Here is a 16,259-nt window from a genome sequence, read left to right on the forward strand (position 1 = left end):
AGCACTTCATGATGACAGAAATGAGTGCTAGTCATTAAGTTCAGTTACCTTTGCTTTCTTGGGCACAGGAACAATGGTGGACATCTTGAAGCAAGTGACGACAGCAGACGTCTTGTGTCTGAGTCGTTGAATTGCGGTTCCACTTTGTCTCTGTACTGACGTTTTGCCTGTTTGATTGCCTTATGGAGGGAATAACTAGTGTACACTGTTTGTATTCGGCCATATTCCCCGTCACCTTGCCATGGTTAAATGCGGTGGTTCGTGTTTTCAGTTTTGAGCAAATGCTGCCATCTATCCATGGTTTCAGGTTTGGGTAGGTTTTAATAGTCACAGTGGGTACAACATCTCCTTTACACTTCCTGATGAATTCAGTCACTGTATCCATGTATTCATCAATGTTATTCTCAGAGGCTACCCGGAACATATCCCAGTCCGCGTGATCAAAACAATCTTGAAGCATGGATTCCAACTGGTCAGACCAGCATTTAATAGACCTTAGTACTTCCTGTTTTAGTTTCTGCCTATATGAAGGGAGGAGAAAAATGGAGTCATGATCAGATTTTCTGAAGGGAGGGCGGGGGAGGGCCTTGGAGGCATTTGGAAAAGTTGAGTAGCAGTGGTCCAATGTTTTTCCAGGGCGAGTACTACAGTCAATGTGATGGTAGAATTTAGGTAGCGTTTTCCTCAACTGTGCTTTGTTAAAATCCCCAGCTACAACAAATGCGGCCTCAGGATGTTTGGTTTCCATTTTACATAAAGTTCAGTGTAGTTCTTTGAGGGCTGTCGGGGTATCGTCTTGAGGGGTAATATACACAGATGTGACAATAACCGAATCACTTATGGTCGGCATTTGATTGTGAGGTATTCTAGTTTGAACTTGTTTAACTTGTTTCTGTGTGTTATCACAATCACACCATGGGTAGTTAACCATGAAACATACACCCCCGCCTTTCTTCTTCCCAGAGAGTTCTTTATTCCTATCTGCGCGATGTACTGAGAACCCAGCTGGCTGTATGGATGGGGACAGTATATCCCGAGAGAGCTATGTTTCCGTGAAACAGAGTATGTTACAATCCCTGATGTCTCTTTGGAAGGAGATCCTCGCCCTGAGTTCATCTACTTTATTATCCAGAGACTGAACATTAGCGAGGAATAAACTCGGAGCGGTAGATGGTGTACACGCCTCCTGAGTCGGACTAGAAGTCCACTCAGAATACCTCTTCTCCGCCGGAGGTGTTTTGGAGTAGCTTCTGGAATAAGTTCAATTGCCCTGGGGAGTACGAACAAAGAATCCATTTTGGGAAAGTCATATTCCTGGTTGTAATGCTGGTGAGTTACCGCTGCTCTGATATCCAAAAGTTATTTCCGGCTGCATTTAATAAAAATAATAATAATAATAAACCCTCCTTTTTAATCTCCTTATTGTTATTATTACTATTATTATTATGATCATTATAATAAGTAATGTTATTATCATTAGTAGGCTTAGTAGACAAATGAGGGATTTCAGAAACCAAACTATTCCGGCAGAAATGGCTGTAATTATTTTTCAGGTTCAGCAACACGGACAGCGCAGCAGGGAGGAGAGAGTGACAATGAGTGCTAGTCACACAGTCACTCGCTTTCTTTTTATCAACACAGAGCATCAAGTCTGAGCCCCGCCTGGAACAATCAAGTCAATTGCGGTCGGACTACCTCTTGTCATCTGTGTGTCTTAATTATTTAATCAAACAGTTGCCTTAAAGCATCAGACAAGCTCAGTGCATATAGTTGATTTAATTAAAACACATATGGAAAAATTGGTCGAAAGAACAGACGACTCTCGGTCGACCAATTCTTTTTTTTTGGTCGAGGACAGCCCTAGGCTGATGATAAGAATACCAGGAAGCTCAGGTATATCAGTCTCCCTCAGATATGGGATGCACAAATAGGCTGAGAAAGGATCCAGCCTTATGCTGCCTCACTCCAGGTGAGCAGAGAAGAAATAACACACGCAACAACCAAGATAAATGTGCAGAGACCTAGATAGGGTTGAATTATGTTATTATTAAGTCAAACAGAGACAAACTGTCTGATTAGAGAGACACAGTCACTGTGTTAGAAGTTTAACAGCACACACTAAAGTACTGATAAATGTAAAGTACACACCTACTCATTCAAGGGATTTTCTTTACTTTTACTATTTTCAACATTGTATAATAATTGTAAAAAAAAACTACGAAATAACACATATGGAATCATGTAGAAACCAAAAAAGTGTTAAACAAATATATTTTAGATTTTAGATTCTTCAAAGTAGCCACCCTTTGCCTTGATGACAGATTTGAACACTCTTGCCATTCTCTCAACCAGCTTCACCTGGAATGCTTTTCCAACAGTCTTGAATGAGTTCTCACATATGCTGATCACATGTTGGCTGCTTTTCCTTCACTCTGCAGTACAACTCATCCCAAACCATTTCAATTGGTTTGAGGTTGGGGGATTGTGGAGAACAGGTCATCTAATGCAGCACTCCATCACTCACCTTCTTGGTCAAATAGCCCTTACACAGCCTGGAGGTGTGTTGAGTCATTGTCCTGTTGAAAAACAAATGATCGACCCACTAAGCGCAAACCAGATGGAATGGCGTATTGCTACAGAATACTGTGGTAGCCATGCTGGTTAAGTGTGCCTTGAATTCTAAATAAATCACCACCAGGGTCACCAGCAAAGCACCCCCACACAATCACACCTCCTCCTCCATGCTTCATGGTGGGAACCACACATGCAGAGATCATCCGTTCACCTACTCTACGTCTCACAAAGACACGGCGGTTGGAACCAAAAATCTCAAAATTGGACTCATCAAACTAAAAGACAGATTTCTACTGGTCTAATGTCAATTTCCCGTGTTTCTTGACCCAAGAAAGTATCTTATTCTTATTAGTGTCCTTTAGTAGTGGTTTCTATGCAGCAATTCGACCATGAAGGCCTGATTTACACAGTCTCCTCTGAACAGTTGATGTTGAGATGTGTCTGTTACTTGAACTCTGAAACATTTATTTGGGTTGCAATTTCTGAGGCTGGTAACTCTAATGAACTTATCCTCTGCAGCAGAGGTAACTCTGGGTCTTCCTTTCCCGTGGCGGTCCTCATGAGAGACAGTTTCATCATAGCGCTTGATGATTTTTGCGACTGCACTTGAAGAAAATGTCAAAGTTTAATCCACACCTGTTAATTGAAATGCATTCCAGGTGAAGCTGGTTAAGAGAATGTCAAGAGTGTGCAAAGCTGTCATCAAGGCAAAGGGCGGCTACTACTCAAATATAAAATATATTTAGATTTCTTTAACACTTTTTTGGTTACTACATGATTCCATATCTGTTATTTCATAGTTTTTTTTGATGTCTTCACTATTATTCTTCAATGTTACACCAGGAACGCACAATCCCTCCATCACTGCTTAGACTGTCCGCAATAGGCTGAGAAAGGCTGGACTGAGGGCTTGTAAGCCTGTTGTGAGGCAGGTCCTCACCAGACATCACCGGCAACAACGTCGCCTATGGGCACAAACCCACCGTCGCTGGACCAGACAGGACTGGCAAAAAGTGCTCATCACTAACGAGTTGCGGTTTTGTCTCACCAGGGGTGATGGTCGGATTCGCTTTTATCGTCGAAGGAATGAGCGTTACACCGAGGCCTATACTCTGGAGGGTCCGTCATGGTCTGGGGCTGTGTGTCACAGCATCATCGGACTGAGCTTGTTGTCATTGCAGGCAATCTCAATGCTGTGCGTTACAGGGAAGAGATCCTCCTCCCTCATGTGGTACCCTTCCTGCAGGCTCACCCTGACATGACCCTCCAGCTTGACAATGCCATCAGCCATACTGCTCATTCTGTGCGTGATTTCCTGCAAGACAGGAATGCCAGTGTTCTACCATGGCCAGCGAAGAGCCTGGATCTCAATCCCATTGAGCACGTCTGGGACCTTTTGGATCGGAGGGTGAGGACTAGGGCCATTCCCCCCAGAAATGTCCAGGAAGTTGCAGGTGCCTTGGTAGAAGAGTGGGGTAACATCTCACAGCAAGAACTGGCAAATCAGGTGCAGTCCATGAGGAGGAGATGCAGGTGGTGGCCACACCAGATACTGACTGTTACTTGTTATTTTGACCCCCCCTTTGTTCAGGGACACATTATTCAATTTCTGTTAGTCACATGTCTGTGGAACTTGTTCAGTTTATGTCTCGGTTGTTGAATCTTGTTATGTTCATACAAATATTTACACATGTTAAGTTTGCTGAAAATAAACTAATTTGACAGTGATAGGACGTTTCTTTTTTTGCTGAGTTTAGGTTCCTGCATCCAGGCTGCATCCTCTCTACTCGAAGGACACACAGATGTTCCTACTTGATGAAGTCTCACATAAACACTGGTTCTCATTATTCCACCAATTTCACACAGGAACCTCTCAAATATTGTGAACAAATTTGTCACCGCCTGGTGTATTGTCTCCGGTGTTGTAGGTGTCAGGGAGAAGTGGCGTTTTAATTGGAACATGTATCTTCCAGCTGCAGCCTTGGTGAGAGCTGACTAAAGCCTTCCGTGTGTCTCCATCTCTTGTCTCCAAGGATGTTCTCTACACAGTGTGCAACCCCATAGGCAGTGTGATGCGCATCGTCATCTTCAAACGCAACGGCATCCAGGCCATGGTGGAATATCCTTTCTGTCTAGCTGGTTGGCTGGCTGGCCCGCTGGCTGGCTGCCTGGCTGGCTGGCTGCCTGGCTGCCTGGCTGCCTGGCTGCCTGTTAGAGTGTGAGTGTGGAGGGTCTGACCATAAAAAAGGCATCCACAGGTCAAATTATTCAACCAGCGTAGATTTGTTTTTGTTGGTGGTTTTAGAGGTTTTAGAGGTTTTATATCTTCTATGTGGGGACTTGTAATTGTAGATTAAGGCTTGAGCTTATTTGGTTGTGTTGCTGTTGTCCTTAACTGCCCCTCCTAACATTTGAGTCCATCGAGTGCGCTCAGAAAGCTAAGGCTGCTCTCAATGGAGCTGACATCTATGCTGGCTGCTGCACCTTAAAAATCGAATATGCAAGGGTAAGTCTATATTCACCACACACAATCACATGCATAACGCTTAGCAAATAGATTTTCTTTAAAACGCTGGAACACTTCCTGATGATCAGCCTCAGCATGCAACAACATATCTGTTTCCCTCCTATAGCCAACTCGCTTGAATGTGATCAGAAATGACAACGAGAGCTGGGACTACACAAAGCCTTACCTGGTCCGAAGAGGTAAGATTCTGCTCCTTGTTCTGTGTGTGTAGGCTATGGAGTGATCTCATTGTGTAGAAGCTGCTGAGTTAGGGCTATGGGCTGCCATATAGGGCTGTCATTGTGTCAGAGTGTCCATGGGCAGCCTGAAGGGCAGAGTCAGGTTTTCCTTGCCCTTTATCTGAAATCTGCCCAGGCTGCAAACAGAATAGCAGGAGAGGTAAGGATATCAAAGAAGTGTGGCTGTTTCTCTTCTCATTCCTCACAAGCTGTAGATAGATACACTCTGAGCTGAGAGAGAGAGAGAGAGAGAGAGCTGGACTGTTTGTCCTGAGTTTAGTCTGCGTCAGCTGAAATGAGAGAGAAGTTGTGATACTTCTCATTATCCTGTGCTAAATATGCTAACTTGAGACAGCCAGATACTGAGTCAGAGGCTGAGGAGAGCACTGTGGTTGTATCATTGCATGAGGAATGTTATAGTAGCAAAGATGCCATTTGAAAAAAGTGCAGCGAAATGGCCTGTTGTTGGCTACCCCTCTTTACCACCCTCCCCCCATCCCACCCCGTCTATGTGAAGTCATCATTGTGACTGTAGCGCCCCCTATTGTGAGGTGGTTAAGGACCAGTATGGACCACAGACCTGCAGTCAACCAAGCCAACACAAGACCGACCCACTGCGCGTCCTTCTCCAAGCAACACACTCTCACATCCGTCTCTCACAAGCCTGCACCTGCCGCCCATGGGAATAGAGGGAGAGAGAGGAAAAAAGAGGGATGGACGACAGGCTGACCCTGCACAGCAACATGCATCCATCTTCACCCAAACCTCAAGAGAGAGGGAGCGAGACTACTCATTCATCTTGACCTCATGCAACCTCAACATCAACACGCCCAGGACAACCCGCCAGTGCCACCTCATGGCTGGAGGACTGGCTGCTTTTAGACTTTTTAGACTGGACCAATTTCCTTCTCTTGCTTGCGTCCTGATCGTATTCAGTCAGTTATCTGACTGGTTAAAACCCTTTATATTCTCTCACCAAATAATCAGTAGTAGAAATATCGATGTATTAGTCTATACTATCTCTAGTCTGGACATGTGAACATAAGAGTGTATTTCTCTCTTTGTCTTCTAGGCGTTTGTCTTAAATCAGACAATAAGCAAAAAATCTCTGCTCTGTAATCTACTTAAACACCAAGGTGACACTATCTTCTACTGTAAACTACTTCATAATATAGCATTTATGTCAGTGTCAATGTGTTGAAATGCCTACTGTAGTAGAGAGAACTGCTTAGATTAAATCCTGAACATTGAATGTCTATTCTTGAATGCACTGTTAATGGGGGTACATCGTGTGGATGAAGAGAGTCACAGTTCCTTAGAGGCCCTCTATCAGAGACCCAACCTTTATATCGCTATCTGAAAGCCATTGCCCTGTGAAAGTCAGACCCTTTTCTCCTAGTGCATCCATCTCCTCAAATTAACCAGGGGACACAGTCGACTGCTGAGGGGGTTCACCCTATGATGAATATCACCCTTTACTACATAGCTAAATGAGAAGTCAGGCGAGATGCTAACTCATTTGAAAGCCCAGTGAGAGTGAGTTAGCCTCCTGCTGTGGCGCCGTTCTTAGGACACTCAAATGTTTTCCTCCAGCGTCCTCTGTGGACGTCTCTCACCTCGCCTCGGGAATTGACTGCTTCAGTACCATGCCGCTCTCCGCTTACCTGAGAGGAACTTATATTTGATTCACTTTAAATCACCCTCACACTTTTATTATACTGGGTATTGGATTGTATATCAGCATAAGTATAAGTCATGGTTCTATCAGCTGCTGTATAGTGAAGTATCCCACACTTACAGTATATACTGTGTGATCTGGTCTGTAGCACCTTTCCTTATAGAGAACCTATATCCCTGGCATTTAGGAACAGGTGTCAACATGGTGTTACAACACGTTAGAGTTCGGTGCTCTACGTGCAACAACATGGTGTCTGGTTCACATCCCATGGGGACCAGCCAGAGAGGCTGTCTGTGACATCACGTCCCCTGTGAGTTGCCTTAGCCAAAGCAGGGTTCATATTGCTGTTGCCCACGGCGAAGATTAGCTGCCTTTTTAGCTAGCAGTACTCCGCAAGGAGACTTTGCTGTGACTCTCATCCCCTGGCCCCTTTGGGGGAAATAGCAGTCGACTTGGGTGGGGTAAATAACTAGCAATTTAAACTGAAATTCTAACGGACCATTCCGTAAAAAACGGGAGAATAGTCAGCCAAGAAGAGAAGCAGCGCTTTAATTCTCTAATCATGCTCAGTGCACCAGTTGGCCAGGGAATTATGATTGCCAAAGCAAATCTGTTCTCTGGTAACTTTACCTGGATAAATAAAGGTTGAGTGCACAGCATGAGACTGCAGTCTCTCCGAGGGTGTTGTTAATGATGGATAGTTTTCCCTTCTTCTCCCCCCCAGAGGACGAGCAGAGGAGAGAGGGTTTTTGTGAGGCATGGGGGGTGGGGGTGGATCTCAGGGTATAATAATAGATGCTGTTTGAGGCCTGATTGTGGAGGGAGGCATAGGGTGAGATGGGGGGGGGTAATGATGAGTTCCGCTGGCACAGCAAACAGGGCGGTGAACCCTGCTGTACACCCCTAATCTGTGAGTGAAGGTCACTTTGACTATCTGATGAAAGCTCTCTCTCTCTTAATAATCCCCCTTATCATTTTACACCCATGTAGCATTTCAGTCGAGTGTCTTGTGACTTGGCCTGGGGGGACTGTTGTGGATACCACACGGCATCACCCAACCCCCCAACCACAGAGCTGACCTGGCTGCAATAGTTACATAGATGGGTTCCTGTAAGCTATAGTGGAGCATTACTGACTAATAAAGGAGATCTGGTTACTTGTAAGTTATAGAGGGGCTTTTCAGTTGTAGAGGTAAACTTATTGAACTGAATAATTGGAGTGATATTATCTGCGTTTCCACGTAGAAAAACAGGAGCTCGGATTCATGGAACATGGAAGATTCCCACTGGGCACACACTGGTTGAATCAACATCATTTGAACCAACGTGGAAAAGATGCTGAATTGACCTCTGTGCCTAGTAGGTTTCTTTGATCTTTTCAACTGTATTGTTCGTCTTCTAATTAGGGCTCAGTTGGGACTGCTCTTGTGGGAGATGGAACTGCAGCTGCTCTTTGTCCATCCTGTGCCTCCATGCATCTCTCTGTGATTCTGTGCCAGTTGTGAACTGACTATCTGATGATGCAACACAGGTTGATGTTGTTTCACTTGTCCTGAAAGAGACAGCCTGTGCCAGTAAAGCCAAGACCTCAGTGAGAGGGGTTGCTGACTGTTCACGCTAGTGATGTAATTCAGGTACTTTTCCTCCACCAATCTTTGTATAAAAATGTAACAACGTTTTCCCCCTGTTTAAAATGTGCCCTTTGTTTTTTCTTTCTATTTTTGAATCTTCTCTCCACTGTTCCTTGTCTATAGATTGCTGAAGGATGTCAACTGTATTTAGTCAAGTAAATTGCCATTGTGGTTAACAGTAGACCTACTTTAGGCCTACGTGTCTTGGTGTCTCCTTCTCTCTGTATGTAATAGTACAACATAGTACTACTGTTCAAATAGTACAACATAGTACTACTGTTCAAATAGTACAACATAGTACTCCTGTTCAAATAGTACAACATAGTACTAATGCATGGTAAAGGTACAACTGTGGATGCATTGAAGTCCTTCTAATGCACAGTATTACCAGGATTTATATTGTAACGTGTGTTAATCAATAGCATTGTTTCCATATGTTGCCTAATGGCTATAGCACTGTTACTATGTAAATGAATGTTAAATGTTAACAGACTTGGGGTATCACCAGTGTATTCAGACTCACCTGTAATGTCACAGGTCTTCTGTCGCTTCTCTAATTATATTTTGCTTATTTACCTCCAATGACCTTTTTATCAGCATGTCTATTTGAATAGCTCCTATTTGAATGTGTAGCCCAGAGTCATTTTCCTCATACTCTCTCCCTATGCTGTCAATGTGTTGATGTTTCAGAGCGTGGGAAGGGCAGGCAGAGACAGGCCATACTAGGGGAGCACCCGTCCTCTTACGGAGACAACGGATACGGTAAGGTCCCCCCTCCTAACCCCAGCACCAAAACACTACCCTATTACTCAGTGTGCCAACCATATCCCCCTTTGATGTCACGCAGGTTGATACATAGCTATGTTTTCATTTAAAAAGCCCTTTTACAAAAAGTCCCACTGTACCTAACATCATTACTAAACTTTAGACGTACGAGTTACCACACCCGGACTGCCACATTATCCACACTATCCACACTTCCCACACACCCCTTCTGCTCAGATGGAGGGTATAGATTCTCAACCCTATCTGAAGGTGAGAGGAGTAGAGACCTCCCAAGAGGCTAGTAGAGAAAAATAAAACCCACCTCCACACTCCTTTCACCATCATGGTTGTGTTCATGAGGACCGAACAGGACAAGAAAGTAGTAGCTGATCTCCTTCATTTCAAAATATTTTCTCCCGTTTCGTGCCTGCTGAGCACAACCCAGGTGGAAGTGAAAGTTGTAACCTCTGCTCCTCCTTTCCCCTTGTGCTATGTATTCCAGGGTCACACTGCCCCCTGCTGCCTCTCCCAGGGAACAGCAGGTACAAGCTGAGCTCCCACGACATCCCAGAGGTGGTGGCCTACCCCCTGCCCCAGAGTTCCTCCTACAACCACGGCTCCAGCTCTGTCGCCATGGTGAGCGGCCTGCACCCCGCCAAGATGAACTGCACCCGCATCTTCAACCTCTTCTGTCTCTATGGCAACATTGAAAAGGTCAGCAGGGGGACCCACCTGAGGAGGAACTTAAGGGCATCCATGTGTGTGTTGTGGTAGTTTGTCTGTGAATGAACATTTATTTTATATTTTGGGGGGGGAGAGGGGGGTGTTATTCTGTTTGAAGTATTTCTGTTTGAAGTAGGTGTAGCTGACGGTGCGTGAATCTATTTGAGGATTGCTATGCACACAATGTTTGAAACTGTGTGTGTGGCAGGTGAAGTTCATGAAGAGTGTCCCGGGCACTGCCCTAGTAGAGATGGGGGATGAGTATGCAGTGGACAGGGCCATCACTCACCTCAACAGCATCAAGGTGTTTGGCAAGAGGCTCAACGTCTGGTGAGTGTCCTTGTTAGTACATTACAGGGAAGCTTAGGACCTGCAGTATTCAACCACGTAATTAATATTATTGCCTACTAGTATCTTATTACTCTTTCTCTGTTGTCAAATCTAATTACCGGTACAGAATCAGTGTGCGGGGGTACAGGTTAGTCGGGGTAATTTGTACATGTAGGTAGGGCTCAAATGACGATGCATAGATAATAAACAGAGAGTAGCAGCATTGTAAAAACAATGTAAATAGTCTGGTGACCATTTGATGAATTGTTCAGTAGTCTTATGGCTTGGGGGTAGAAGTTGTTAAGGAGCCTTTTGGACATGGACTTCAACTCCCTCCCTCTCCATTTCTCTCTTCCTCCTTTTTCTCTCTCCCCCTCTCCTCTCCCTCTCTCATCTCCCTCTCTCCAGTGTGTCCAAGCAGCATGCGGTCATTCCCAGTCAGGTGTTTGAGCTGGAGGACGGCAGCAGCAGCTATAAGGACTTTGCCATGACCAGGAACAACCGCTTCACCAGCCAAGGCCAGGCCTCCAAGAACATCATCCAGCCACCCTCCTGTGTGTTGCACTACTACAACGTCCCCCCCTGCATCTCAGAGGACCAGCTACTGAGGGTAGGGCTGTGATAAGGTCTATGGTGGAGAGGGTGTGAGCAGAGGTCTGAACAGAGGGGTTGAAGGTCAAGGCTAGGGGACGGGATGTAGGGAGTAAGGTAACGATTAACTCCCAGAAGTCCATCCTTTGTACTGCACTACTGCAAATTCCTCCTGGCATCTGAAAGCACCAGCTGCTGAGGGTATGGCTGGGATGGCAGGGTAGGGTATTGGGAAGGGTTTCTGAGGTCCGTATAGGGTAACGTTTAGCATGGATTCATCCTGTGTGCTGAACTATTACAAGCCCCTCCCCCTACATTTTAGAGGCCCAGCTGGATCTTGGGTAGGTGGTTGGTATGAGGGTGCATATCTAATATTTTGTCAATAGGGCTAAGAAGTGAAATTAGCCTGCTACTCTTTTGCTGCACAATTAAAATAGCTTGCATAGAAGAAGATGACCGCTGATGGTTCTGCCTGTCACTCACTGTCAAAGATTTTTGTAGTTTGACTGAGACTAAAGAGCTCCACCATGTGGTTGTGGTTAGAACAGAAGTATTGTCTCGCAACAACCTTTATCTTAGCTGTTCTGTTTTTTTTTACAGTTATGCTCAGAGCATGATGTGCCAGGTTTCACCAAGTTCAAGATGTTTGATGCAAAGCGTAAGTTTGGGCTTTTTTAACTTTTTCTATTTGTGTGTGCTTGGCTGTTGAAGCAGATAAGTGTACCGTTATACTTAAGTTGTCCATTTCTCCTCTCTTCTCGTCAGCCTCCTCCAAAACCATTTCTGGCTTGTTAGAGTTTGACTCCAAGACACACGCTGTCGAGGTCTTGACCGTCCTAAACCACTACCAGATCAGAATACCAAGTAAGTGACCAGATGGCCTTGCTTTCCTCAACAGTGACCGCATACTAGCACCAAACACTCAACCGTTAGAAGTCACTCTCAGCATGAGAACTGATAGTGCCACATACAGTCGGAGAAATGCCCATAAAATTGGATTTAGACCAAACTTACATGAAGACCTGAAGATAATAAATATATTTTTCCTGGGTGAAATAGCATGAGGGACATGTTATAAAATCCAAAGGGGAGAAAGCTGTCAATGCTGTCTGTTCTAGCAGCAGGTGGTTCTTTTTTACATTATTTCTCCTGTCTGTGTTGGTTGGCACCACAGGTGTTTCAGCCTGGCCCTGTGGAATCAGTCACTGTCAGAGAGGGAGATTAGATGTGTGTGTGTGCTTGTGTGTGTGTGCTTGAAGTGAGATAGAGGGAGCACACTAGGACAGGAGTCTGCACCATCTGCTGCACACCTTTTCTCTTCCCAGACCGGACTTAACGCTCCCGTCTTCAGAATTCTCCCTGCCAATGTCCCCAACAGAGTGTGCACGTGTGTGGGCATGCCATATGATCATGTGTGTTTGTTTATGTGTGGAGATATGTGTGAGTGTGTGTGTAGTATGTGTGTAACCTCGTGTGCCTGACCTTTTCCAGATGGCTCTAACCCCTACACCCTGAAGCTGTGCTTCTCCACGTCCTCTCACCTCTAAAGACCAGTGCACCAGCAGGAGAGGGAGAGATGGAGATGGAGAGAAGGAGAAGCGATGGTACTGGGAGGGACAGACTACTAAACTGACAAGACACTGATAAAGAGGGCCCTCATCCAGACTGACTGGCTCCTCTTGAAGTGGAGAATACTACTGAAACACAGACGTGTGAAACACTGGAGATTGCTGAAGAGGTTTTTTATCTTGCACCTCTTATTTTGGGGTATTTTTTGTCCTCTTTGTTTTTTGTTTTCTCTGTATAGAGAGAGCCAATCAGAACTAAGAACTGAGAGATGACACCCTGTCTCTTCCCGGCATCCATTGGGGCTGAGCATGGTACCTTAACAGGTGACCCCTGAAAAGACTTGTTGTGGACAGAATAAGATGACTTGTTCATTTTTGCGTTGTGTTTGAAGACTGGATAGAGGACATCTATTATGCCCATGCTGGTGAAGACTATCCAAGATGGTCGCCATATTTATGGGTTGACAGCGCTGCTTTTATGCTCGCACATTCTGTTGAGCAGCAAAAACTCAGTCGGTACTTCAGTGGAACAATGTGTCAATATGAATTTTAAATCACACTGTAATGTGATAATATGTAAAGGTGTATAGAATTGAAATGGAAGTTCTGTTATGGAGGGGTGGGACGGGGGGGAAGGGGGAATATCAATCTTATTTGAAGACATTGTGTCAGCAGGTGTTTTGCTTTGGAGTGGACTGTTTAATGACGCCTTTGTATGATGTTTACACATGAAGAGCCCATGGTCTGTGTCGTATGTCAGTGTTTTGGGGCACTCTGTTTGAGTGTTAGTACTGTGTTAGTATCATGGCTCGCCTGCACTGGTTCAGTGTCAGTAGTTTAGCACATTCGGATTGTTTTAGTGTTTAATGGCACGCCGATATGTCTTATGTTCACAAATGGCTGTATCCAGAATCATTGTACATCATCCCTAGCTCTTTTCCTGATTATTTAGCAAATATAGCAACAATGTTATAGAGATGATGTTTTATTTTTAAAACCCTCAAATACCTAAGGTTATTTGGGAACAGCCCTGCCAAAGAGGGTAACAAATAATATGATTGTACAGATGCTTTGTACAAGAATTGTGGAATTCCATTTTACTTGCAAAATAAGGAAATGACACGTTAACACCATATTCCATGGGTCGACTGTATATTGTACTGTATAACGTGAGCAAATACATAGGTGTTATTCAAACCTTTCTGCAAGTAGCAGATTGTAGTTTTTGCCACTACAGTGAAGGGTTGTCCAGCCATCAGGATCTGGGTTTGGTTGGATCTGGATGCATGCTGTGAGCGTGACACTCATTAAACATTCAGCAGTCTTCAGATCCTCTTACATCTTTATGATTCGATAATTGTTCCACGTCGTGAGTTACATTTCAAAAGGCTTGAGTTACCATGAACAGCAGTCTTGTGCTTCATTTAATGGTATCATCAAACGTAAGGAGGGTCTTAAATTCTCACTACACGCATGTTCAGATAGGTAGTACCCATGATGTCCATGTCTGACTGGTCATTAAATGGCGTTGTGTCTGTGTCTTTGTGGTGGATTTTGTGTTTGAGTTTGGTAATCTGTGCCAGTGATAGTCATTGAAGTGACACCAGAATAAAATCTTCATGAACACTACTGATTGTGTAGTCTCCAGCCCTATGAGCTTTGAGAACACACTCCCATGAATCCTCTTAAACAAACTTCAGAGGATCCCTCTGCCCACAAATGTATCTCTGAGGGCTTGTCAAAATAGAATAATGCAGCCTTTTGACTTTCTAGAGCCACATTGTCAAAAACACAGCGAAAGCTTTACTTTTCATGACTTGAGAAAACATAGATGTACATTTAAATGTGGAGAGAGCTGGTTGGGAGGAAGGGACAAAAGAAGAGGAAATGGAAGGATGGAAACGGAGGCATACACACACAGTAACATTTCATGCTAGTTATTTTTCCTTTCAGATGAGATACTGTGCACAGCTAGTGCCATGTACTGAAATAACAAACATGTCTTGCTCTCTTAACTGAAAAACCAAGAAAAACATAAACCTATACAAACCCAAGTGGGCACACACTCACAAACACCTCTCTCCACCCCCACACAATCTCTCTCTTTCACACTCCAGCCTGGTCTCTACCCACAACTTTACAGAATGTTCCCTTCAGTCTCATTAGGTCATTAACTAACGCTCTCATAGAAATGTTCCCGTGATGTGCAAGGAAAGTTCCCAAGAGACGGTTCCCTTAATGTCAAATAGAACTTACCCACAACATGGTTACCATGCTCACAGAACTTAAGATATTAATGTGATAGACACATTTCATGGGAATGTTGCAAGAACATTCATGTGTCCAGTTTTCTGAGGGTTAGGAAAATACTCCCATCAACATCCCACCGAACATACACATAACAGGGTTGCCATGTTCTCAGAATAAAAAATATGAATGTTCTAGGCGTGTTTCATGAGAATATTGCAAGAACAATCCTTTGTCCAGTTTTCTGAGGGTTAGGAGAATACTCCATCAACATCCCACCAAACATACATTACACAGAACATGGTTGTCATGTTCTCAGAACACAAGATATATTCATGTCTAGACAAGTTTCACAGGAACGTTGCAAGAGCTTGTATCTGTCCCCAAAAAAATGTCTTTACCCATCACTGTTGCCGAGCCAATCAATGCCCTGATTGATGAACCACTGATGCATTCATAGCTCTTTGTCTGTTGGCAAGGGATCGTTTTTAACATACAGTCTTTTAAACTTACGCATTTGACACACAATTCCATTGTGCATGTTCATTTATACAGTAATCATTCTTCAACATGTCCTCACCTATGATTTAAAGTCACACCATCTTTGTTCGTGGTATTCTGATCCTTCTGCTACGCCACCATGTACATGCCAGGTATCAGTTAGTCTGGCTATTCTCTCATCATTGATTTTATTTACTTATTTCAACAATTTAAGGGCTTTCCGTATAGTTGTCTAATTTTGGTGGTGCATATCAACCTGTTTTAATGACACTCCTGAATCACTAGGATCAATAAACTATTTTCTTGAGTGTACTTTTAACAAAGCTGAGATTTACTTCAAAGTGTCTTCACCCTATTGCTTACACCTATCAAGTTGTTTCAGATCTACACAAGTGCCTACTGTAGGAAGGAGGGGTTAGGGCAGTGTTTCCCAAACTCGGTCCTAGGTACCCCAAGGGCTGCACATTTTGTTTTTTGCCCTAGCACTACACAGCTGATTCAAATAATCATCTAATTATCACGTTTTGATAATTTGAGTCAGCTGTGTAATGCCAGGGCAAAAACCAAAACGTGCAGCCCTTGGGGTACCTAGGACCAAGTTTGGGAAATATTGGGTTAGGTTTTCTTCTAGACAGGGCCTAACTACACTGTCCCAATAAGCACATTCCCTACAGATATCCTTATTAGGACAGTGGTTAGGGTGTTTGGTATTGGTGGCCTGGGTTTGAGACCTGCTAGGGGAGTCACCCTACTCTCACATTCTTAGCAATACATACTGAACAAAAATATAAATGCATCATGTAAAGTGTGGGTCTCATTTGTCATGAACTGAAATAGAAGATCCAGAAAATGTTCCATACGCACAAAAAGCTTATTTTTCTCAATTGTTGTGCACAAATTTGTTTAT

At 44.0% G+C, this 16,259-nt stretch overlaps 1 protein-coding gene across 3 annotated transcripts in view; it reads left to right on the forward strand.

The window, feature by feature from the left end:
- LOC109899788 (heterogeneous nuclear ribonucleoprotein L-like) overlaps nt 1–14,233 on the forward strand; it is a 51,618-nt gene extending 37,385 nt beyond the window's left edge. For 2 of the 3 annotated variants that reach the window (XM_020495318.2, XM_020495320.2), the window contains exons 4-13: nt 4,608–4,693; nt 4,984–5,080; nt 5,208–5,280; nt 9,309–9,389; nt 9,895–10,106; nt 10,324–10,445; nt 10,854–11,055; nt 11,637–11,694; nt 11,802–11,900; nt 12,528–14,233. In XM_020495318.2, the coding sequence (XP_020350907.1) occupies nt 4,608–4,693; nt 4,984–5,080; nt 5,208–5,280; nt 9,309–9,389; nt 9,895–10,106; nt 10,324–10,445; nt 10,854–11,055; nt 11,637–11,694; nt 11,802–11,900; nt 12,528–12,583 (1,086 nt within the window). In that variant the 3' untranslated portion in view covers nt 12,584–14,233. The remainder of the gene's footprint in view (nt 1–4,607; nt 4,694–4,983; nt 5,081–5,207; nt 5,281–9,308; nt 9,390–9,894; nt 10,107–10,323; nt 10,446–10,853; nt 11,056–11,636; nt 11,695–11,801; nt 11,901–12,527) is intronic. The other variant, XM_020495319.2, reaches the window with a different exon arrangement.
- Nucleotides 14,234–16,259: the final 2,026 nt, after the last annotated feature.

Source organism: Oncorhynchus kisutch, linkage group LG11 (assembly GCF_002021735.2).
Source record: "Oncorhynchus kisutch isolate 150728-3 linkage group LG11, Okis_V2, whole genome shotgun sequence".
NCBI classification, from domain to species: domain Eukaryota; kingdom Metazoa; phylum Chordata; class Actinopteri; order Salmoniformes; family Salmonidae; genus Oncorhynchus; species Oncorhynchus kisutch.